We start from the raw sequence: 23,339 nt of genomic DNA, 5'->3' as shown, positions 1-23,339 counted from the left end.
TCCTGCAGGGTTTTTTTTTTCTGCTAGCTCTCGTGGGCTTGGAGCTCCTACAGGGGTTTTTTTTCCTGCTGCTTGGAGCTGGGAAAGGCTCCTTCAGGGTTTTGTTTTCTGCTGCTTGGATCTGCGAAAGGCTCCTACAGGGTTTTTTTTTCTGCTGCTTGGAGCTGTGAAAGGCTCCTGCAGGGTTTTTTTTTCCTGCTAGCTCTCGTGGGCGTGCCGGCTTGGAGCTCCTACAGGGGTTTTTTTTCCTGCTGCTTGGAGCTGGGAAAGGCTCCTTCAGGGTTTTGTTTTCTGCTGCTTGGATCTGCGAAAGGCTCCTACAGGGTTTTTTTTTCTGCTGCGTGGAGCTGCGAAAGGCTCCTACAGGGTTTTTTTTTTTTCTGCTGCCTCTCGTGGGCGTGCCGGCTTGGAGCTCCTACAGGGGTTTTTTTTTCTGCTGCTTGGAGCTGCGAAAGGCTCCTACAGGGTTAATTTTTTTCTGCTGCCTCTCGTCGGCGCGGCGGCTTGGAGCTCCTACAGGGGGTTTTTTTTCTGCTGCCTCTCGTCGCGCTAGCGGCGAAAGGCTCCTCCGGGGGTGTTTCTTTTTTTTCTGCAGCTTCTCGGCGGCTGGAGTCTTGTGTTGTGTTTGCGGCGGGGGCTTCCTTGGGGCCGGCTTGACGCGGTGAGAGACGCTTCGCGCCTCTCACCACGTCAGGCCGGGAGCAACTGCGAGCCGCGCTGAGCGCGGCTCGCAGTTGCTGGGGCTGGGAATCGGAGGGACCAATCGGCAGGCGCTTCGCGCCTGCCGTTTGGTCCCTCCGGTTGTCTGTCATGAGGAAGGGTCCAATCCGGACCCTTCCTCATCCCGGACACATCCCGCCCCAGAACCCCTTACTGTTTTATTTAGTCCGTGGCGCCCGCGGCGCCACGGGCGGTGTACAGATTGGGCTTGTCAGTCTCGCTGATGTTCTTAAGATAGTCCTTGTCAGGATAAGCAGCAAACAATTTTAATTCTTTCATTTTTATATTCTATTTAAGATTGTAAACCTGTAGGCGCAGCTTGCTTTTCCAAGTTACAATGCAACTTCTAGTGATGAGGCAGTCTGTAAACAGTTAAAAGTAGTCTTGGTATTTGTTTTGTAGAATAAGATATATCCCATTCCATTTCAAACTCATCACAGTCCGCTTGTGTAAGCCTGATCTCTCCCCCATCCTTCAGTTCTCACAATCCTCAGTTTGTTTTAAAATGTCATTTAATATTGTTTGGGATTCTTACTGCAGATTCATTCAACATTCCAAGCCTGGACAGTGTCAAGAATTACTATAGGTAAGCCTGTGTGTCATGGTAAACTCAGAAGCCCAGAAGGAAACTTAATTGTGTGGTGGACAGAGACATTCTGTTCAAACAAGGTATCTATTTTTAAAGAAATATGACTCTTAAAGTAGTCTTACAAATAACTGTTTAGAAGGTAGTCACCCATCCTACCCTTTTCCTCAGTTTTTTCATTATTATTATTATTATTATTATTATTATTATTATTATTATTATTATTATTATTATTATTATTATTCCTGGGCCAATAAAATGTATTACTTTTCCTCTGTTTTTGTTGCTGCCTCCCCCCCTTGCTGCTGCCATCATTATGGCATTCTGTGCAGCTCTGCTTCTCCATTTTTGCCCCTTCTGAGGCTAGAGGTGGGAAAACCCAATTGTGCCTGTTTGTGCTAGAAACAGGACTGTATTGAATTGAGGACAAGTACAGTACTGCTCCTTCTAACCTTAAACAGCTGCTAATGGGGAAATGTACCGGGGGGGGGGGAGCTGCTCTTTTCACTTTTTCTCTTGTTCCAGAATTTTCTTACTAAGATGTCCACTTTTTGTTTTGGCAGGAAATACTCTGCATGGCATAAGGATGGCTCTTTTCATTACATCCACCACACACCTTTTGGCAAATACTCTTTCATCTGTGCTGATGCAACCCTCGTTCCAGGTCCCAAGAGACCCTACAATTTCTTTGGAATGTTAAATGCGGTAATGTAAAAGGCAGTACATTGCAGCACTAAGCTGTCTGATGTATAAATGGGGCCTTAAGATTTTATTGACAACTGCATAAGATATAAAATCTGTGAAATCTTTAAAGCAATATACAGGAGTAATTTTTTAATGAATCCATAAATTATTATTTTGATTCCTTTTGGTTTAAGTTAGCAGTTTTTGTCTTTATGGTATTTTTCTGGATCTGGTAGTAATCTGTTTGGGCTATTTCAGGTATAGACTGGAATATACATTTTACTTTAGTTCTGATTGCTGATCCACTCTCAGCTATGTTTCCAACCTAGTACTGCTTTCAATGGATGATATGCCTGGGAGAATATCTGATAGGAGAAATAGGCAGGGTAAAATAACCACATGAGGTATTGCAGTCTTACTATTTTGGGATCATTAAAGATCCAAGGATGAGCCCCTTTGAAATTTGTGTTTCCTCTGGGCATAACTAGATCCAGATGAGTCGCCATGGTAGTCTGTCTGTAGCAGTAGACAAGAGCAAGAGTCTAGTAGCACCAACTCCCTGACTTTTCTAACAGAGTGTTAAGATTTTTCTGCAAGGTTAGAGAAAAAATTCTCTTCTCCCCATGTGGGCTCAGTTTGTGGATCTGCAAGATAAGTCTCCTCATGGCTATTGGTATATAGATCAGCTGTTGTGTTCATCTACATGGAGCTCTGGCCAAAGTTATGTTAAAAATGGCACAAGGCTTTAGGGCAACTCTTAGTTAGTAAAGTATGATATCATTTCTTTGTTGGTTAATCCTTTTCAGCAAGTCTCTGTTTTCAAGAAAATACCCTGAGCCTTCGGGGAGGGCGGTATATAAATCTAAATAAATAAATAAATACCATTAAAGTGCTCCATCTGTGGCATTTGTTTCCGGCCAGGTCAGCAAAAATGTACCAAGGAGTAAAGCAGTTTGGCTGTTTTTGCAATGATTTACATGTGGATTCTTTTCTTATGTAGTGAAAAGATCCTCCAGCCCAAAATTATTGGAAAATAAAAGCTAAGTGGGCCTACTTTATATAACTCCCTTGTACTATCTAAGGCACAGTAGGCTAAAATAACTCCTACCAAAAAAACGTGTATTGACAAAGTCCAAGCTTTTTATTTAAATACTAAATCATCTCCTGTGCAAGGAGAAGAGGATTCTATAGGCAACGTGCCACCGCTGAAAAAGTCCTGTCTCTGGTACCCACCCACCTCACTTTTGATGCAAGGTCACAGAGAGCAGAACTTTCAAGGAGGATGCTAAATGGCAGGCTGTGAAGTGTGAGGCAATCTAATGCCTTTTTAGACTGTTTTGCTTTGTTCATTACTTCTAACTGTCTTCCCTTTGAATGCATGGAGCATGAGTACTGCTCCCTTTTCTGCAGTGCTGCCACAGAAACATTATTGCACTAAAGTTCACTGTTGAAATTCTGAGCTTCAAAAGCAGCTTGCAAATGAACACAGGGAAGGGGACCTACTATAACAAAGAAGGAAGAAAAAGTCTGAGGGTCCACTATGCACATGGTTCTCTGGAATGTGGTGGATATGTTTCACAGCCTTATTTTTCCAAAACTAAAAATAATGAGATTATTGATGTAAAAACATTCTAAACTATTAACTTGCAAAACACACATTTACAGATGAATAGTTGATATGTATTTTACCGCCCTATCTGATGCGTGTTTATTCAGAACTCAAACTCACATGTGTTTTGTGTTGCAGTCTTAAGATGTTATAACCCCAATGTGTTTAAGTTTGTGCCACTGATAGGCTACTAACTGTTCCTGTTATTTCAATTTAGAGACAAATGGAAGAGCTGTCTTCACTAGCTGCAGAAAGTTATGACAGTAACCACACCATCTGGTTTGGTCATTATCCCACGTCAACAATCATCTCTCCATCACCAGGAATACGGGTGGCTATGAGGTAAGTTGTTCTTTCCTTGTGGACAGTGGTGGTTCAAATAGAGATGCCACCTGAGGCTGCCATCCTGGGCATCTGCCTCTCCCCATGCCCCTCCTGTATCTCTCACCATCCCTGTTACAGAGCTAGACCAACAAACAATTCTTCCCATCCTCCATTCTCCAGAAATATATAAAGATAGAACAAACTGTGATGCATTTAAATACATCTGGGAAATGAGCATTAGCTGCTCCAACATGCGAGTGGATGGCACAGTGGCAATGGTGAGGTAGCAGCAACTGCTGCCCACTGAATCTGCTCTCTGAGGCTATTGCCTGATCACATCACTGCAGACCTGACCATGCTTGTGGGAATGGGTTCATCTACAGCTTTCAATGTGAGGCAGGCCATGTGGTATTTTCCAACACCAACTTTATGATACAGCATGAGGGAAGAAAAATTACAATAACCTACTCCTGTCCTATCTGTCAGGCTCAGAAAAGTCACTTCCTGCTTTGCCAACTTTTCACTTAGACCTATACCAGGAAGCGTCCCATTATATTACTTTGTCAGAAAGGAGAGTTTCTAACTATTTATCCATCCGCTGTTTGTTTCAGGGTTCCAGTTTGTGACTATTAACAGGTTAATGCTCTTCCACCCACATCATTATAATTATAGCTCAGGGGTAGTCAAACTGCAGCCCTCCAGATGTCCTTGGACTTGCCCAATAACCGTTTATTTTTAATGATTAGTAACTATTCCTTCTCCAATCCAACAATAACTATGATACTTTGCTTAGATCTGCTACAGCATATTTGTGTGGACACCTCCACACACTGGGGGGTCTGATGCCAGTCCTACATACTCAGCACGATCATGGCACTCTAGAATTGGAGTTGGGAGACTGGAAAGACAATCGTAAGTAAGTAAAATTTCTAGTTTTCCACATTTTATAGTGACATGATCAGCACGAGGATCATTCTGTCCATTTGTACTTAGAGAATTTTTTAGTGTACGTGAAAAATTTTGAACTCAGGGAGCTAGAGGCAGCTTTAACATCTTTATGCACCCTCTTGCCAAGTTGATCCAGAGCTTCAGGCTGGGATGGCAGCAGTATGCAGATATATCTCCTGATGGACAGCCGACCAAATGCCCCTCTGAGCTCACTGGAGGCCATGGTGGAGTGAAAATAAATTCCTCAAAAATAGAGGTCCTGTCACTGGGGAGGAAAGGACCAGACCAGGAAGTGCACCTTCCCAGGCTGGACGGAGCTCAGCTCACAACTACACAAATGGCCAGGAGGAACCTGGGAGTGACGTTTGATGCCTCCCTATCTGTGGAGTCTCAAGTCACGAGGGTAGCACAGCTGATGTTCTTCCATCTCTGTCAAGTGAAGCTACCAGCACCCTCTTTGGCCTGGAGCACCAGGCTACAGTGTCGGTAACCTCTAGACCTGCTTACTGTAACTTACCCTACACGGGCCTACCCTTGTCCCTGCTCTGGAAGTTTCGGCTGGTCCAGAACGCAGCTGCCCGGGTTCTAACTCAAATGCCATAAGACCAGTTCTCCGGCAGCTTCACTGACTTCCAATGGATTTCCAAATCCAGTTCAAGGTATTGGGTTTAACCTTTAAGGCCATATGGGGTCTGGGCCTGGTGTATCTAAGAGAGCACCTACCTGAATACATTACCCAGAGAGTGCTTCAGTCAGCAAACACTAGCAAGCTGAGAGTCCGTGGCTCTAAATAAGTGCACCTGGCCTCATCCTGAGCCAGAGCCTCCTTGGCCCTAGTCCCAGCTTGGTGGAATGAGTTCACAGAGTTCCATAGGGCCTGCAAGACCGAGCTCTTCCATCAAACCCATGGGTGAGGCCAGAACAATCAACACAATCAGATCTGCCATCTCTCTTTGGCCTCCCCCCTCCCCCTGTCCATTAGGAACTGACTAACTTAAGGTTAATGTATAATGTGGATTTTAAATATTTTTATAATTGTACTGTCTATTAACATTCCTTAATTCATTTTCAGAATCTGAAATAGGGAAATTTCAAAATATGTGTAGAATATTCTTCGGTGCTTAGATTCTTCTGTGCTTAGATTGTTGACTAAAAGGTATTGTTTTTAATGATTGAACATTAGGTTCAGGATTCTTGCTTTTGATCATGACCTCTTCAGTTTTGCTGACCTGAATTTTGAGGAATGGCCTGTAGTTCTGGTCACCAGTCCCAAGCCAACCCTTTATAGTAGCTCTGCTCATGAACCACTACAGAGAATTCTTCAGTCTACCCATATCAGGTAACTTGATGCTGTGTTATGATTTTTAGACACTATTATAATGTCCTCATGAACATATGTAGCTAGTCAATGTGGGTGTATATTCTGAATAAATGCTTTCATATCCCAGCCACAGCAATAGAATCTTTAGGAAATAGCCTTGTGTTGTGTGTATAATGCACAGGAAGAATTATCTTGACTTTTAACCAGCTCTTTGATCAATTTGTTGACAATGTATAAGGACAGATTTATTTACTGTATTATAAAACCAGTTTTAAAATGAACATTATACAGTATCACACATTCTGATATTGGATATCAAACTTTGTCATGTTGCATCTCTGCTTCACACACTTTCTGGAAAAGACCATCCAGAGACGAGCATTATTTCCAAGACCAGTTGAGATGATCTCTACTTACATATAAAGAAAGATGACACAGTGATTATTTTAAAAGTACAGTAATTGTGATATAATCTTAACAAGTTCTCCCATACACTGGTTTATTTCTACTTCTTAGAATTTTGGCCTTCTCTCCTTCTCCTATCAAGTTTGTCACGGTCAGTATTGATGACATCCATCTCGGTGAGGCTCTTCAGGTGTCTGGACCGCTCTATGTACTGAAATGGAGCCCCCAAAGCTACAGTCAAGGATTTCATGAAATAAATGTGACAGTTCAGGTGAGCACTCTGTTCCTGCAGCTTATTTTGTATCATATAGTATTTGATAGTTTTCAAAGACTGTTTGTTTGACTTGGAAGAACTAGATTCATTTTTGCGCCTTTGTAAAACCTTGGTGAATTATTTTGGATGAAATATATTTGAGCCTCTCTAAAATGGGGATGTAGATTACGTGACACAGAGTGGTTTTAAAGATAGATGAGAGACACCAAAAATGTTAGGACCTTGTAAATTATCAGTTTCTTACACACACACATGCGCGCATGCGTGCACATGTGTGTGTGTGGCCGATTTCAAGCATTTCTGTCGCATTCTAACATTATCATGAAGCAGAACTCAGGATGAGCCTTTACAGGTAGGAGGGACCTTGAATCTTAATGGCTGGAGTCACCAGAGACAAGGAACACCAAATAAGTGTCTCCAAATTTCCCTTTTATTTCCTGTGCAACAGAATGGTTGCTATTCAGTCCTATGTAGGATATTTTCTCTGCATTTTGGGATTCTAAGGGTAATACCTGCTATCTATCCTTTACTCTGATCCCAGACAGAGATCCCAGGATTCTTGGAATATTCAAGGATGCATGAGCATATCCTCCTCATTATAATGCCAGTATAGCACAGTGGCTAGAACAGGGGTCCCTCAACGTTTTTGAGGCTGAGGGCAAATTGGAATTCTGATACACCATGGTGGGAGCAGCAACACAATGGCTATCTCAAAAAGTCTGCCATAGGAGGCAGAGCCAACCACAAAATGATTGCTACAGCTTAACTTTAGTAACTCAGTGCTGATCTTTGTGCTGTGATTGCATCTGCTGTCAAAGCAACATTTTAAAAAGATCCCCACAGCCAATCAGCAGCCTTGCTGAGTAAAGCCCTACCTGGTCACATGCACTTCCTAAAAACACTTGGCAGATGCTAGAAAAGGTGCCAGTGTGTGCCATAGGTCCTGTGGGCACCATATTGGGAACCCCTGAGATGGAGCATAGAATTATAATCATAGAAACTCGGCTTCCAATTCCCATGCTGCTCCTGAGGGGACTTCCAAATAGTCATTTTCTCAGCCTAACCTACCTTGCAAGGTCAAAGTGAATATAAAAAAGGACCATGTGTGCCATCCTGAGCTTCTTGGGTTTTGAAAAGAAACAAGGCTGGGCATTTTGCCACTAAAGATAATAGGATTTTATTCTTCACTATATTCCCGTTTTAGGATAGCAGTGGTAAGAGTACTACTCAGCATCATACATTTGCTATGGAAGAAACCTTTTCTCTTAAGTTTGGCCTCTTATCATCTTGGCTTCTTCTTGCTGATCACTATATATGGGTTAGTATTGCTAGGTAAGGTAAGTATATGTATGTGCCTTAGAACCTTTTGTCCTGTTTTTTTTCCCCTTGTTTGTTACTAAGTTCTTTGGTTTTATGAGTCACTGAGATGCTTTGGATTTATTTAGAGACTGTGTTTTTATGAAGTCTCAGATAGTGTCCAATAGTTGACCAAATTGTAACTTGATTAGTCATTGACGAATGTACTTTTACACTTTGTTTGCTGGTGCTGTCACAATGCACACACTGTGCATTGCATGTGCTAGTGTTTAAATGGCAAGAGAGAGGACCAGGAGTGCCAACCAGGCTATGAGCAAGAAGAAATATGCTTTAAGAACCATTTCAAATTGAACATACTCACAGGTTATAGTCTTCACATAGCGCATCTGAAAATGAATGTTAGAAAATACTCCCACAAACATCCTAAAGTGATGTTGTCACATAAGAAGATTGTGCCATATGAGAACATATACATCTAAATAAGTTCTTATAAAAGTTTGCATTAGTTCTGAACATGCTTCTCATGTCTCTATACTTGTTCCCTTCAGACTTCCCATGTGGAGGGATATTCTGCATGGAATCAAATCAGTCACCCTTATGTGCACAGTGACTGAGTAGGATTGCTCAAGAGGAGTGTAACTATGTAGGTGGCTGGGCATTGCAAAAATTGTAAGCCCTGACTGTCCTCTATACAGATATCTCAAATGAGTTGAAATGCATAGTTTAGATTTTAAATGCCTGTCTTATCTTAGTGTAGTTAACCATTACCTTATAGCCAGAACTCTTAGAATGACATTGTTTTTCATTTTTCTTTTTAAGATTCGAGTACTATTTGCACTGATGGTTATCATCCAGATTGCCTTTCTGATTATTTTCCGGTATTTAGGAAGGCCATCACTTAAAGGTAAGAACCTTTCTAATGCAACCTTTATCATTCTTTCCTCGACTTCATCATTTTCTTTTCTTGCTGTGCTCTACAGCAGGGGTAGTCAACCTGTGGTCCTCCAGATGTCCATGGACATCTGGAGGACCACAGGTTGACTACCCCTGCTCTACAACTTGAAGCCTTGTTCTCAAAACCAGCATGGAAGAAAAACGCTTTGAACAGAAAAGCACAAGAAGTCAGGTTTTAGTTCCCATCACTTACACATGCTATATTTATGCAGAAATAGACCCACACCCTCATTCCCCATGTTACTTATGAAGTATGGGGACACGTGAGCATGTTTCCCTGAACTCTCAGGCAGTTGAAAATACTTTTTAAAAATGGAATTTACCTATTCAGAATGAATGTCTGACTAAAATGAGGGTTTTACTTTTAAACAATGTTAATATCCTAACTGATCCTAAACAGGATCAATCGAAAGGCTGTAAAATTATATGTGGGGATTTATTATTATTTATATTTGTTACACAGCCTTTCTCTACAGACTCAGGGCAGGTTACATCAAGCAACATGACACAAAAATATTAAAAGTACAAAAATATAATCTGGAGTAAGTAATTAAAATCATATCAGCTAAAACAGTTCTGCCCTTCAATGCGTCTTTCTTTCAGCAGCAGGAGGAGGGAGAGGGCATAGAGAATTTAACTACCCCAGATGGGTGAATTGGGCTTTGATAGGAAGGCCACTGGTGTTTATTGGGCTTCAACCAGAGGCCTGGTGGAACAGCTCCTGCAGAACTGTTGGAGGTGCTTTTGTTTAGACATATTGGATTGGTCTTATCCTCTTAAAGGGATGTGGGTAAAGGCTGTGGTTCAGTGGTAGGGCATTTGCTTGGCATGCAGAGGATGCCAGGTTAAATCCCTGGCACCTCCACTTAAAAGGATCCGGTAGTAGATTAATGAACAGCCACAGCCTGAGACCTCTGGAGATCCACAGTCCTTGCAAGCAAATCAAGGGCAATGCGACCTGATTCGGTATAAGGCACTTCATGTGATGTTGTAGACAGGCATTAAAAAGGCAGTTCAAAGTTATATGTTCAGTTGTACCACAATTAATTAATGCAAATTAAATACAAATTTTAATATTTGATGTTAAGAGTTCCTTTTATTTCCTTTTGGTTCATGGTAATTATGGATTACTGCTAGTATTGCCAACCATAGAGGTTTAATGTGCAGAAATGGGCAGGGAGGTAAATAACAGTCCATTGAGCTTCTATTAAAGTTGGTAATTCTACTTACCAGACAGTTGGTAATTCTATTTACAACTGATATTTATTTGTTATTAACATTCTACCATACTTTGAAAATGAGCATTATACAGTGAATTGTATATCCCATGTGAACTGGAACTGTATTGGTTTCAGAGGTGTTCTTTTAGTCTATGTTTTTTTTAAATTGTAAGTTATACCTAAACCAAAATTATTTAACAAGGCACCTAACATAGAAACTTTGATTGCATGCAAATGCTTTCATCTTATGGTTACAGAGAGAATCCTTTATCAACAGTCGTTAACCATCATCATCTAATAGTCAAGTTGGCTAGATCTGAGAATACTTAAATCCAGAGATGGGACCTGTGAACAGACAAGACTAGGCTTGTACACCAGGGGCCTGATCCAGGCCGATTTGGCTTCGGCACCCATTAAAGTCAATGCTGCCATTGATTTTAATGAGAATTCCAGCATTCCCAACTTTTCTGGAGCCTAGGGGGTGGGGGTTCCAGTTACAGCCTCCAAACTTTCAGGGTAGCTCTAGGACGCTCTTCCCTAACTCCCCTCCAAATTTCACAACTATTGGACTACAGGGTCCATGTCCAGGGGTTCCGAAAGAGGGTGCCTCCATCCGCTCCATTCTTTCCAATGGGATGGACTCTTCATTGGATCAAACATTCAATGACACCGCACAACTTGCATACTTCACCTAGGTCTGGCTACTTATTAATATTCAGAAGTAGTCACCTCACGGAAGCCCATGTGGTGTAGTGGTTGAAGTTCCAGATTAGGACCTCCAGTCCTCATTGAGCCCTGCAAATGCACTGGGTGATCTTGGGCCAGTTACACATTCTCAGCTCAACTAGCCTCCACAGGCAGGGCCATTAAAAGCACCTGGATGCCTCCTGGTGGGCAGATGGCCTCCCCATCACACCTGAACTGGCCAGCCCTCTGACAGAATGACTGAGCCTGACCCACTCAAGCCCTGCATAAAGGTGGGGGAGGCATCACTCATTCAGCCTGAAGTAAGTCAGGGGAGACAAAGACCAGCCCTCATGAGAGGGAAGATGAGGGAGGCTCAGCCTGCTAAAGGCAAGGCAGACACTGGCCCCTGGCATAGCCAACAACCCCTGCAAGTGGAGGCATATGCTGAATTTGCCCTTCTATGGTCCTGTAAAACATGACCTTTAGACAACCCATATGTATTTAACATTAGTGAGCAATTTTTCCCCACTGAAATTGTTTTTTCCAATTTAGGACCTCTCACCAGGACAATGCAGACATCTCTTTCACTTCATATCCTGAGCAAAACAAACCTCTTCTATTACTTCTTTTTGCTGCTGACTTTGTATACTGTTTTAGGTAAGACCATCATGGAAATGTTGAAATCTTTAAATCAAGTAGGATTTTAAGTTTATTCCTAGTTGTAGCAAAGACTTTTTCATAATGCTGTTTCTACTTAGAGGGAGAAACTGAAGGTACGTGATCCACTGGAGAGCTAGAGGTCTTGTGCTTGTGCCAGAAGACTGTAAGATCCTGTTTTTTTTTTAACAGAGGATAGTATCTTAGATCATTCTTTCTTACAGAATTCTTTCTTTTTAATTTTGAGTAAACAGTTGGATCACCTACTCTGGAAAAATCTTCAGTAGTTATGGAATATGTTTCTGTCTGGCAGAGCCATCACAGCTTTGTGGGAAAAAATTAACTTGTAATGAAAGTCATTAATTACAGAAAGGAAAAATGTGTAACAGCTATGAAGCAAACAAGTTTAAAAGAGGGAAATCAGTCCTCACTAGGCGTTACTTGAGAAAAGTGAAAATATTCGTTAACAATTTAGTTTCCACCAATGTGTGCCCAGCTCTCTTTTTGAAGACATTTTTTTCAGCTAAGCCTCCTGTTCTTCTATCTTTCCCCCAGTGTAGTAGAAAGCAAAACACTTCCCTTTCTCCATTCAAAATCTCTGAGTACACTTTCCTAGAATCTCACCTCTCCTGTCTAGTAGAAAATTCTAGGCTGAACTAGTGGGACGGATCCAGCCTTATTCCAACAAGACAACCAGAAATAGGAGAAAATCTCAACCTAGAGGAAGGCTTGAAAGTTTGCTCAGTCCAATAGGAGGCCAGGAGTAGGATCTGTTCCAGTTGTTTAGCCTTTCATACCACTAAGGCAATGGTCCTCAACCTTTTTATCACCGGTCAACGCTTGACAATTTTACTGAGGCCCGGGAGGGAGTAGTCTTTTGCCGAGGGACGTCACCGCTGCCTGAGCCCCTGCTCCACTTGCTGTCCCGCCGGCACCCCTGACTTCCCACCGCCCTCTGGGGGGCGCTGCCAGCAGCAGCTGCACAATGCCATGCCAAGGGGGAGCCCCAGCCATGGTGGCCGCCGGAAAACACCAAAGGCGAGACAGCAGCAGAGTGACAGGGCAGTCCCCAAGGCAGCAACTGGGGAGGAGGAAGAGGAGGAGCCGCGGACTGGTCCCAGTCCCCAGACCAGGGGTTGGGGACCACTGCACTAAGGTATAGAGTCACAAATCTTTGCTTATCAATGGCACTCTGTGGTTAAGAATTCACAGAAGCATCTTGTCAAGTTAGCTATTTCTGCCTTATTTTCTGGACAGTGTTTGAAAGTGATTCTTATTGTTGGACAAGTATTGTAGTGGCAGCTGGGGAAAAGATGGTTTGCAATATACTAAATATGTTATCACTTTGCTTCCTTACAGGTCCCTGGTTCATTGGTGAGATAATAGATGGTCACATGGGCGCCTGCTTTTCTTTTGGTGTAGTAGTGGACGGCCATTTCTTTCAAGGCAGTATAACATTCCTAGTTGGGATTTGGCAGGTAGGATATTTAACAATTGGCAGAACTATGAAAACGAGATGTGTCAAAAAAGTTAACAAATTGTTGGAATGTGACAAGTTGCAAGTAATGCTTTCAGTACAGTTGTTGTAGTAGTAGTTTCATATTTGCATTTGATTGGATGGCAAATTGCAGGAATAAGAGGGTGGCTGAAAGAGCTTCAGTAATGATCCCGTCATAAAGAAATGTTGACCTTGTTAAAATGGTAGCCTGTAGACAGAACAAAATCTCTTCCATTGCTGGTCTTATACATGCATGATACCATGTTCACAGAGTTACAGAGCCAGGAGGAATTACTGTACTTGCAGTCAGTGTAGAACCAGTGGTGCAAAATTCAAAACAGTTATATGGACCAGAATGGTCCTTGATGTTACCTAAGTGAGCTGCACCAGGCCTTGCTCCTGTACAAACTCCTGGTTGCGACTGTAATTACTGACCAGTATTTTGGTAAAGAATAAGTGGTGACAAGACAGTCCCACAACTGAGCACTGCAGTTGCTTGTTGCTCAAGCATCAGTCCCTCAATTAGATACAGCAGCTGTAAGATTTCAGTTTAATACTGAGAATGTTAACTCATAAATAAATTCCATTTTATTGAATTGGGCTTACTCCCAGATAAGTATTCATGTGATTGGACACTGAAGTAGGGTTGCCAGATGCCGATCTCTTCAGACGCAACATATGCTCAAAAGTCCATCTTTGATTGTATGACTTCTTTCTTGAGTTATGATCAGAACCAATGGGATGAAATTAATCCAAAAGAAATTCCATCTAAACATCAGGAAGAAGTTCCTGGACAGAGCGGTTTCTCAGTGGAACAGGCTTCCTCGGGAGGTGGTGGGTTCTCCATCTTTGGAAATTTTAAAACAGAGGCTAGATAGCCATCTGACGGAGAGGGTGATTCTGTGAAGGCTCAAGAGGGTGGCAAGTTACAGTGGATGAACGATAGGGATGTGAGTGTCCTACACAGTGCAGGGGGTTGGACTAGATGACCCATGAGGTTCCTTCCAACTCTATTATTCTATGATTCTGTGATCTTTTAAGTTGTTTTCTTAATCCATAAATAATTGTATACACCTTCATCAAGGTTTGCTGATTCTTAGTCTTGAGTTTTTAATCAGTCCATAATCCAGACCAAATCCACTCCTTGGTTATATAACTTTATATTTGGGACTGCTAGTCCTATTCTCTTTCTCTCATCTTGTAATACTGTGAAGCTTATTCTTGTGTTTTGTGGGGGGGGGTGCCATTTCATATAAATACTTCGTCACTGCCACTCTTTCAATATTCTTTCTTCTATGTATATATATTTTTTATTTATAATTGTATTTGTTAACCGCCACTCTCAGACCCAGCTGGTTCATTGCAGTTTACATAGTATTTTTAAAAAACCACATAAAAACAATACCCACAACAAAGACCAAAACCAAGATGGCGGTAAAATCACTATCTGCAGGATACCCACTCTGTTCCAATTCCCCCAACCACCCACATGCAACAACTGTTAACCCTCCAAGAGGCAGCTTCAGAGAGTATCTCACCCACATGCAACAGACATCAACCCTCCAGGAGGCAACTTTAGTGAGTATCTGGCCCAGCAGATTTCCATAGGCCCATGCAGGGAGGGAGCCACTCTTCCTGGCCTGGCCTCAACCAAACACCTGGTGGAAGAGCTCTGTTTTACAGGGTCTGCAGAATGCTGATGATTCCATCAGGGTCCTTAGCGCTTCTGGGAGCTCTTTCCACCAGGTTGGGGCCAGGACCAAGAAGGCTCCTGAGAATACCATGGAGCCTGCTTGCAGAGAGGGCATCTAGGAGCGATCTTGTCGATAGTGGCTGTCATGCTGGACTTCCAATCCTCTCCTAAGGCCAACAACTAGTCACTGGAGGGTATCGGATCCCACAGAACATTCAGGAATCTATTGGATTCCATAAATGTCTGTGGATAGGCTAAAATGCGCCCATCGCCCAAACAAGTAACAAATGAAAGACAAAGTTTGGGCAGCATATTCATTTTGATTGCAGAGATTTTGGGCAAATCTGCATTTTGGTTATGGGTTTTTTTTTTTTGTTTTGTAGTTTATCATGCCATAGCCAAAGCACTGAATATTTTAAATAAATATCTTTCATTAAGGGAGGGGGAGTTCATTGTATAACCCATAGAATGATCCACAATTATATGGAATAACACTTGGCCAGAAGGGACAATGGCAGCAAGAGGTTGATATTGTTCAGATAGTATTTCTGCTTTGTTATAAAATTGAGACTATTAACTGTTGTTTAAGGCCATAAAGGTTCAATAAGACTCTTCCTACCACTGAGTTCTGCCAGCCTTCCAAATTGTGATCATAGTCCCAAAAATTATAAAGAACAAGCCAGAATATTGCAGGTACTTCATATTAAAAGAAAGAGCAAAAGAAGGCATCAGTTGGGGTAGACTGACTTTGTCCAGCAATAGCTCACCTAGCCTCCACTGTCCTTGCCATTTTCCAAACCCTGTGGAATCTGATAAAACAGGCCCCCTCATGGGTTTATCTATCAGTAGGGTCTCCCCATGGGGGAGAGGTAAGGATAGAGAAATTCTCTCCTTCCATGACATGGTACATCTCACAGTGAGATAGATCTGGAGCCTTTGAAAACACTTCCTATCAAGTTGCCATATTCCCTGAAAGTCAGCACTTTTAATTTTCAAGTGACACCAGATTTCCCTTCTTTCCCAGATTTTCAGTTTCCAAACAAGGTTAATGTACTGAATTTGGATCTACTCTGCTTATGGGTTCACAGATCAGGCCATTAACAACTTTATGTACCTTTCCACATTCTACTTTATTCTGTACATATGTTGAGAAAAAACAGTAATGTGAATCCTGTTCCCCACAGGTGATGTTTTTCAACATACCTTTGATGGCATATCTATGTTGGTGCCTATTTCTGCGTTGCCAAGGAAACTGCTTTGGCTCCCACCTGTATAACGTTAAACGATATCACGCCGTGCCTGTCCATCTAACCATGGCACTCCTATTTTTCTGGCAAGTCTACTCCTGCTTTTTCCTGCTTCAGACCTATGGAACTATGGCTTTCTTCCTGTCTCCACTGAGGACTTGGATTGTGGGACTAACTCTCTTTGTGGTCTACAGAAGTTGGACAATGAACAATTCTACTCTGCGAACCTTTATTGTACAAATGAAGAACAATCAAAGCTCGTAATGGCTCTTTTTCAGGGAAATAAAGTACACTTTCACTTAGACAGTTAAGTGGTAAAGCTGTGAGGTACAGTCTGTATGACTAATGTTCATGCAAACTGAATAACTGAATGTAATGGTATGGAGATTTCCCCCCTCCCCTTTCAGTGCCTGCCTCAGGACTTGATTGTATTTGTTGATGTAAATCTGTTTTGAATTGCTGTTATATAATGCAAAATGAAGTTTAGGAATAGAAACTGATACTGGATTGTAATGGTTTGTTTTTCTATGTATATATAGAGTGCTGTACATATAAATTCAGAAATACTTGATAATTTTGGACAGTATGGAGGACAAAGTGGTCAATAATAATAAGCATGCCTGCAATCTAATGTTGTAAATTTGACATATCACACACCCCTTTGAGAGCAGCACATACCTCCACCAACACTGGAAAATGGCTTTGAAATGCAGTTTCCAGAATGTTTGCTGTATAGCATTGGGGCTAACAGAAAAATACAAGTCTAGTTCCCACAGGGTATGCCAAGTTATTTGCACAATTCTCTGGCTTGTGGTTTGTCTTAAATCTCTTATATTGTTAATTTTTTTTTCAAATGTTGCATATCACTGACTGGCAGAGATGAAAGTGATTCAAGTTGCTTACTGGAACTGCCTCTGGGAGGTTTGAAGTAGAATATGGGAGATACTACATGGGCTAGTTTGGTAACAATACTCTGTACTAGCCTGTACCTGTATGCTTTCATCCCTGCTGACTTCCAATCTGTGGAATGTGTTATATATGAAGTCATTACTATGAAACATAACACCTACTTTGATAGAGCATTGTTTTTGTAGCATGGTAACAGACGTGGATGGCGTGTGTATACACAAAAATGGCAGCCAAAGTCAAGTTCTACTGCTCTGTAGCATGTATTACATCTTACTTCATGCCTTGATGCCAGTCCACGTTACCTCTAGGGTTCAGTCCAGAGTTATATCTACCTGTGAAAGGTGTGTGGGGGAGAGAGATACTAGTGCTAACCTCTCAAACTACATTTCAGGAAGTTCATGACGGACTGATCTATTCTGCAAGGAGAGTTCCACCTGTAGTTTTTTTTTAAATGAAATCCCTAGTGCATGTACTCTGCATCCAATAGAGTATAGAAGCAAGTGTCTCCACATATAAATACTATGTATGACTGGCCCTATGAGTGTGTATGTTCTACATGAGTATACCTCAACCATTTCCCCTCACAGCAAGCACTCTGAAACATGTAATCTAAAGATGTTCTTTTAACTTGCATATATTTGCATACATTTGGATCTATGTATGAGCTCTTGCTGTATTTGCACAAATTACTGCTGTGTCCTTGCCAAAATATAATTGCTGAATGAATGTATCTTGTATGATTTTCACTTTTTATATTTACTAACATTATGCTGTTTTTCTCCAAAAGACTGTGAACAGTTGACTGACTGAGGACAAGAGATTAAATAGTGTTTTATGTAATAAAAATAGCTAAGCCACACACTTCAGTGAGCTTCTTTATTGGATTAGTTATTTTTTGATCTGTTGAGGCTTGAAAGAAAGCAAGCACAAGTACTTTTTCCCATTTTGTAGATACCAAGTCAACTGTTACACCGTCTCCAGGTCTCTTATTTTTGGTACACTGTAACTGCTATTATTGCCTACTAAAAATTAATAGTGGAGCACATTTTAGATATATCTCCCCAAGAAAAAAAACAAAGAGCTGGAGTTAGGCAAATAATTAGTTTTGTTGTGAATACATACTTGTATGCATGTTTTCCTTTTCATTCCTTTAAAAAGATTTATATTAGTGCTGATTTTAATGAAAAGATCATTCCCAATTCCATTTTTCTCTTGTAATGTTAATATAGGAGCAAAGTACTTTCAGTGGAGAGCAGTTGAAACTTCCCACCACGCCCAGGTTTTAAAGCTGGACTGTAAGGAAAACTGCCTAGGTAGGGCACCAGTAGGGGATGATAAATAGTTTCCCCATCTTCCCAGAAATTCACGAGCCTTCTGTTTACCAGTGAATACAGGTTGAAGAGCACAGATCTACCAAGATAACACATAGCTCTACCTGCTGCATTCTGTCTCTATGATACCTTATTCTGTCATCCTCCACAAGCCACATCTTAATTCTGAAGTACACCCATGTATTGTTACCCAAATAGGTACCCATGAACCATGAAATAGGTACCCAAATAGGTACCCATAGGTAACATGCAATGCATCCTTCAAACATATAGGACTTAACATGCATCACCTGGACAATTAACTTTGGAATCTTCTGCTTATGAGTACTAGGGTCCCAATTTGCAGTAGCACTGCAAAAAATGAGGCAGAAAATAAAAGGTCTTTATTTTCTAAACAAGATGCAGAATGAAAAATTTGAAAAGGTTCAACAATAAGCCAAAAACAGATGCAAAACGTTTAAATAAATTAACCTACCAATCAGCTGTTGCTTCCTGGGGGGAAGCCTGGAAAAGAGCGACTGGCTAACAGGCCAGAGGAACTTGCAGGGAATTAAGGAGAAAAAGAAAATATACAACCCTGATTCTGAACAGATCAGGATGTGATAAAAAGCAGGTCTGGGAATGAAATCCCAGTGTTCAAAGGCCGGGAAAGCTCAGTGATACATTAAGGCTGACAATGGCTGGGGCAGGGGTGGAAGTTGTGCCCAGGAGCTTAATTGAATCAAGTTGGGAAGTGCAGGGTGGTATCACTGGTAGAGCTACTAGAATGTCTCCACTGGTCTTATGAGTGGCTGCCACCACTCTCCTGTGGCCCCCCTTCTCACTCTTTACAGCCTGTCACACAGGTTCAGGGTTACGGGGTGGTGGTCACAGTTTGCTGCCTGTTTTACCTCTTAATGATATAGAGCAGCCTTTCTCAACTTTTTTTCCATTGAGAAACCCCTGAAATCAAATGAAAAATACTTTTAAAATTAATTAACTCTCACCTATTTAGGAAACCCTTTCCTGGCCATTAAGAAGCCCCAGGATTTCAAGAAACAGCCTTAACTGGGCTACCTGTGCTCACCCCCACTCCGAGTTGCCCTGCGTTCGCCCACATCCCAAGCAGCCCTGCTGTGGCCTTGCCAGACCTCAGCGGGCCTACCCTGGTCAGGCAAGGGAGGCTAACACCTGTTGTATTTTTTTACAATGGACTTTTCTGCTAGTTTAGCAATAATACATAAACAAGCACACCCCAAGATGGTTGTATATGTGTGCCTTCTCTGAGATCATACACATACAGCCCACATGATTAAACAAGGAGTTAAATTTCAACTTAATAATTTAAACCAGGGATTTGAAACTGGATTCTCCAGGTCTTCCACAGCCATTCCCAGAAGTTCAGGTAGCCCCTGACATTACTAGACATTACTGAAGCCCACTTCCCTTGTTGCTCTAGTGTAGGCAGCTTGAATATGTTAGCAGCAAGGCAGTCCCACCCTCTTCCCCATGTGTGGACCCATCATCACACCATGTGATGGTGTGGAGGGCAGAAAGGTCTAGTAGACACTGCCTATAACAGTCTCCTTTCAAGCTGCGGGGCATAAGAGCAGCAATGGCTTTGAGTAGCCACTGAGAATAGTTCTTGTCCCAGGCACTTTCCCTAGCTGAAGTGTCTTCTAGAAGGGCATGTGAGATGGGGGATTCAGACATGCAAGGGATGGGAAAGGTGGGCTACCAACATTAACCTTTGGAAACTCTTTCCCTTTAGAACAAGAATGAGGGGAGTCAGAAATAACTCAGCCAGGGAAGACTGCTATTCTGTGTAGCATCTACGTGGAAGTAAGGCCCGTTGACTCAGTGAGATTTGATGTGGTATCCATAAAATTACACTAAATTACATAAATATGCAATAGTAAATTGTAAATGGAGATGGCATTAGACATATCAATTCTGGTGACACAGGAGAGGGGGAGGCCTGGAGACATCACTTCCTCTGATGTGGCAGTGAGAATGGCCTGGTCACCTCTGGTGGGAGTGTCTGGGTGACATCACTTCCAGCAACACATCACTTTCAGGCGATGTGGCAGGGAGATGTGACCAGCTGACATCAATTCCAGGGTTCCTTGATGCCTGAAAAAAATTCTGGGCTTCCTCCATGGTCCGAAGGTTGAAAGAGGCTTGTTTAAACACAACAGAATAAAACTTTAGAATCAAAGGTCTAGTCAGGTATTCAGGATTCCTTGTTACAAGGTGACTTTCTCCCAGCCAGCTTCAAGTGACTGTCCAACTCCTTACTTAGCCAGTTCTAACTCTCCCTTGTAATGAGTGGCTTTAACCGTAAGCTCCCCATGGCCATTCTAAGGGAGAGGCAGAATTAACCTGCTCATCACAACTCAGAAGCCTAAGTTATCCAGGAAGCTTGAGTCAATGATTCATTGCTAAAGTGTGGCACGAGCTCTAGAGGCTTGAAAGAAATAGCATTTTATTAATGCACTCCACAGAGCATTCCAACAGGTGGGCTATTCCCTTGTTCAAGTATCCAGGAGAATTCCTCCCAATTTCAGGGGGGGCAAATTTAATATCATGCTAGATATATTATCCACTTTTTTGGTAGTGTATCTAGAAGATCCTTAGGGGTTAATAACAGGGAATTTGCAAGGGGGGGAGACTTGTGAGCACCATCACTATGAAACTGCAGATACTTAACATTAAGTAGTACTGAATTTCCATAACAAGAAGTTCAGCTCTTCCATATCAAATTTCATTCTTCAGGAACTCCCCCCCCTTTTTTTGGAATTGAATGTATTTACTTTGAAAAAAAGAAATAAAATATAATAAAGACATAAAAGGGATAGAGGAAATAAAAGGGGGTTATACAAAATAATTCATATGATTTTCAAAGTTTACATCACAGTATATTAAAAACAAGAAAAATAAAAGGCTCTCTCCAACGTCTTCCTCCAACTCAAAATCTTTACAGTGATCCTTGTTTCAATTGTTGTAAACAATCTACTTTACCACTGTTATTATTATTGTTAAACACCTCATCAGGTATTAACTATGATTGATAATATGTCAAAGTCCATTAAAATAAGATCTCACATTAAAGAAAGAAGTTAAAAATGAAATATATTACTCAAATTTCTATTCTTTATACATTTATGTTCAAATTTTATTAAGAATATTACAATTAAGAAAATTAAAACAGAAGAGAACATAAATAAAAATACTTCTTATCTCTGAGAGTTATAAATCAAACTGATCCATCCATTAAACAAAACATTTAAAACCATTTTTTCTATACTTTCATGTTTTCTCCTCCTCAAAACTATAAAATCATTTCAGTTTTGTTCAATTTTTCATTTTTGTTCACAGAAAGCCTACAGAGGGTGTTCAACAAGTTATTTTCTAATTAAAATAGTAAATGTGGACACTCCTGCCCTCTTTTTCAACCATGCATGCATTTTCCAAATGCATGTCCTCTAGTTCCATCTAGGTAGTTGTGAGTTCCTGCATTGTGCAGAAGGTTGGACTAGATAACCCTGAAGCCCCCCTTCCAACTTTATGATTCTATGATCCAATTCCTTTGTTTCTTGCAGTTAATATTGTATATCTCAAAATTCTTGTTCTTGATTCGCCTCTACCTGTTCTTGATTCCTATTTTTTCTTCAGATTGTTGTAAAAAATATTTTGCCTTTTGCATAGCCTTTTATTTTGTCCAATTTCCTCCAATTCCATGGCCTTTATTTCCAAGTCAAAATTCAGAAAGACTGCTGATACCATAGCAATCCCATCTCTGATATCTTCATTGGATAATTCATTGTAGACCTTCATTGAAGATCTCAAATTTTCAAAGTTTTATCTTTCTAGATTCTATTGACTTGAAGTTATTTGGTTCTCTTTCCAAGTATTTATTCATTAAAATTCTGCATCCATTTAATCATACATTTTTACTTGTTCTATGAATTCACAGACATATTGTTGAAACCATATATTAATGTAATGATATTCAGCTACCAACTTAAAAAGCAAAGCCCAGTAGCAGAAGGAATAAGTAGCCACCATGGGGAAATTTTCAGGTAATATGGCTGCCTGATGGAAGAGAAAATCCAAATCTTCTCACTCACAGAACAGTTACTGCGATCCCTCCCAAAACATGCAGCAAAGAAAGACTGGAGAAAAGCTTAATGCACCACAGTGCAGAAAAATAAACCCTTCCCAATAGCATTGAACCTGGGGTAAGTTAACCAGGTTAAAAGTGAACAACAAATCCAGAGAGAAAGTTGGACTAATATGTTAATAGTATCATGTGGTCTAAACATCAGCTATTGCAAATCCAGATACGTATGATTTCCATTTCATTGATTTATTTGTTTGTTTATTTATTTAACTTTTATATCGCCGTTCCCTTAGGCTCAGGGCAGTTTACAAAATAAAGATTGCAATAAAACCCATAGTTAAAACCATTAAAATCAATCCACAATATCCATGTTATCAACGTTAGGCAACAGGCGATCACTAACTAACCCCACTAATACTGTAATATGGGAGTGAGGCAATCAGATCGTTTTGAAATGATTTTGAAAACACAAGAATGAGTTGCACTTAGAGGAGGGCAGGGAAAGGTTCTGTTGGCAGCAGAGGCTAGGACCCGCAGTAATAGGTTTAAACTATGTGTAGAACAACATTGGTTAGATATCAGGAAAAAAATTTAATACAGTAGTTCAGCAGTAAAACCAGCTGCCTAAGGAGGTGGTGAGCTCCCCCTCACTGGTGGCCTTTAAGCACCGGTTGGATAGATACTTATCAAGGATGATTTAGGCTGATCTTGCATTGAGCAATAGGTTGGATTACATGGCCTGGATGGCCCTTCCAATTCTAAGATTCTATGATTCTAGCAAAAAGGTTTTAGTCAGAAACATGCACAATCTGTTTTCCAATGTTGCCTCCACTCATCATGGACACGAAAGCAG

The 23,339-nt window shown here is 41.1% G+C and overlaps 2 protein-coding genes across 3 annotated transcripts in view; one reads left to right on the top strand and one right to left on the bottom strand.

The window, feature by feature from the left end:
* Positions 1 to 17,779, top strand: part of TMEM62 (transmembrane protein 62) — a 25,459-nt gene extending 7,680 nt beyond the window's left edge. For both annotated transcript variants that reach the window (XM_077322730.1, XM_077322729.1), the window contains exons 4-14: positions 1,261 to 1,306; positions 1,870 to 2,011; positions 3,817 to 3,941; positions 4,717 to 4,839; positions 6,055 to 6,210; positions 6,709 to 6,868; positions 8,076 to 8,189; positions 9,008 to 9,092; positions 11,602 to 11,706; positions 13,066 to 13,184; positions 16,082 to 17,779. In XM_077322730.1, coding sequence (XP_077178845.1) covers positions 1,261 to 1,306; positions 1,870 to 2,011; positions 3,817 to 3,941; positions 4,717 to 4,839; positions 6,055 to 6,210; positions 6,709 to 6,868; positions 8,076 to 8,189; positions 9,008 to 9,092; positions 11,602 to 11,706; positions 13,066 to 13,184; positions 16,082 to 16,408 — 1,502 coding nt within the window. In that variant the 3' untranslated portion in view covers positions 16,409 to 17,779. The remainder of the gene's footprint in view (positions 1 to 1,260; positions 1,307 to 1,869; positions 2,012 to 3,816; positions 3,942 to 4,716; positions 4,840 to 6,054; positions 6,211 to 6,708; positions 6,869 to 8,075; positions 8,190 to 9,007; positions 9,093 to 11,601; positions 11,707 to 13,065; positions 13,185 to 16,081) is intronic.
* LOC143830335 (prostaglandin reductase 2-like) overlaps positions 13,064 to 23,339 on the bottom strand; it is a 31,247-nt gene continuing 20,971 nt past the window's right edge. Inside the window, exon 10 of the mRNA XM_077322731.1 lies at positions 13,064 to 23,339. Coding sequence (XP_077178846.1) covers positions 23,275 to 23,339 — 65 coding nt within the window. The 3' untranslated portion in view covers positions 13,064 to 23,274.

The sequence above is a fragment of the Paroedura picta genome, chromosome 2 (assembly GCF_049243985.1).
Source record: "Paroedura picta isolate Pp20150507F chromosome 2, Ppicta_v3.0, whole genome shotgun sequence".
Classification (NCBI taxonomy): Eukaryota; Metazoa; Chordata; class Lepidosauria; order Squamata; family Gekkonidae; genus Paroedura; species Paroedura picta.
The sequence above is the reverse complement of the archived record's forward strand: the minus strand, read 5'-3'. Positions and strand labels throughout refer to the sequence as shown.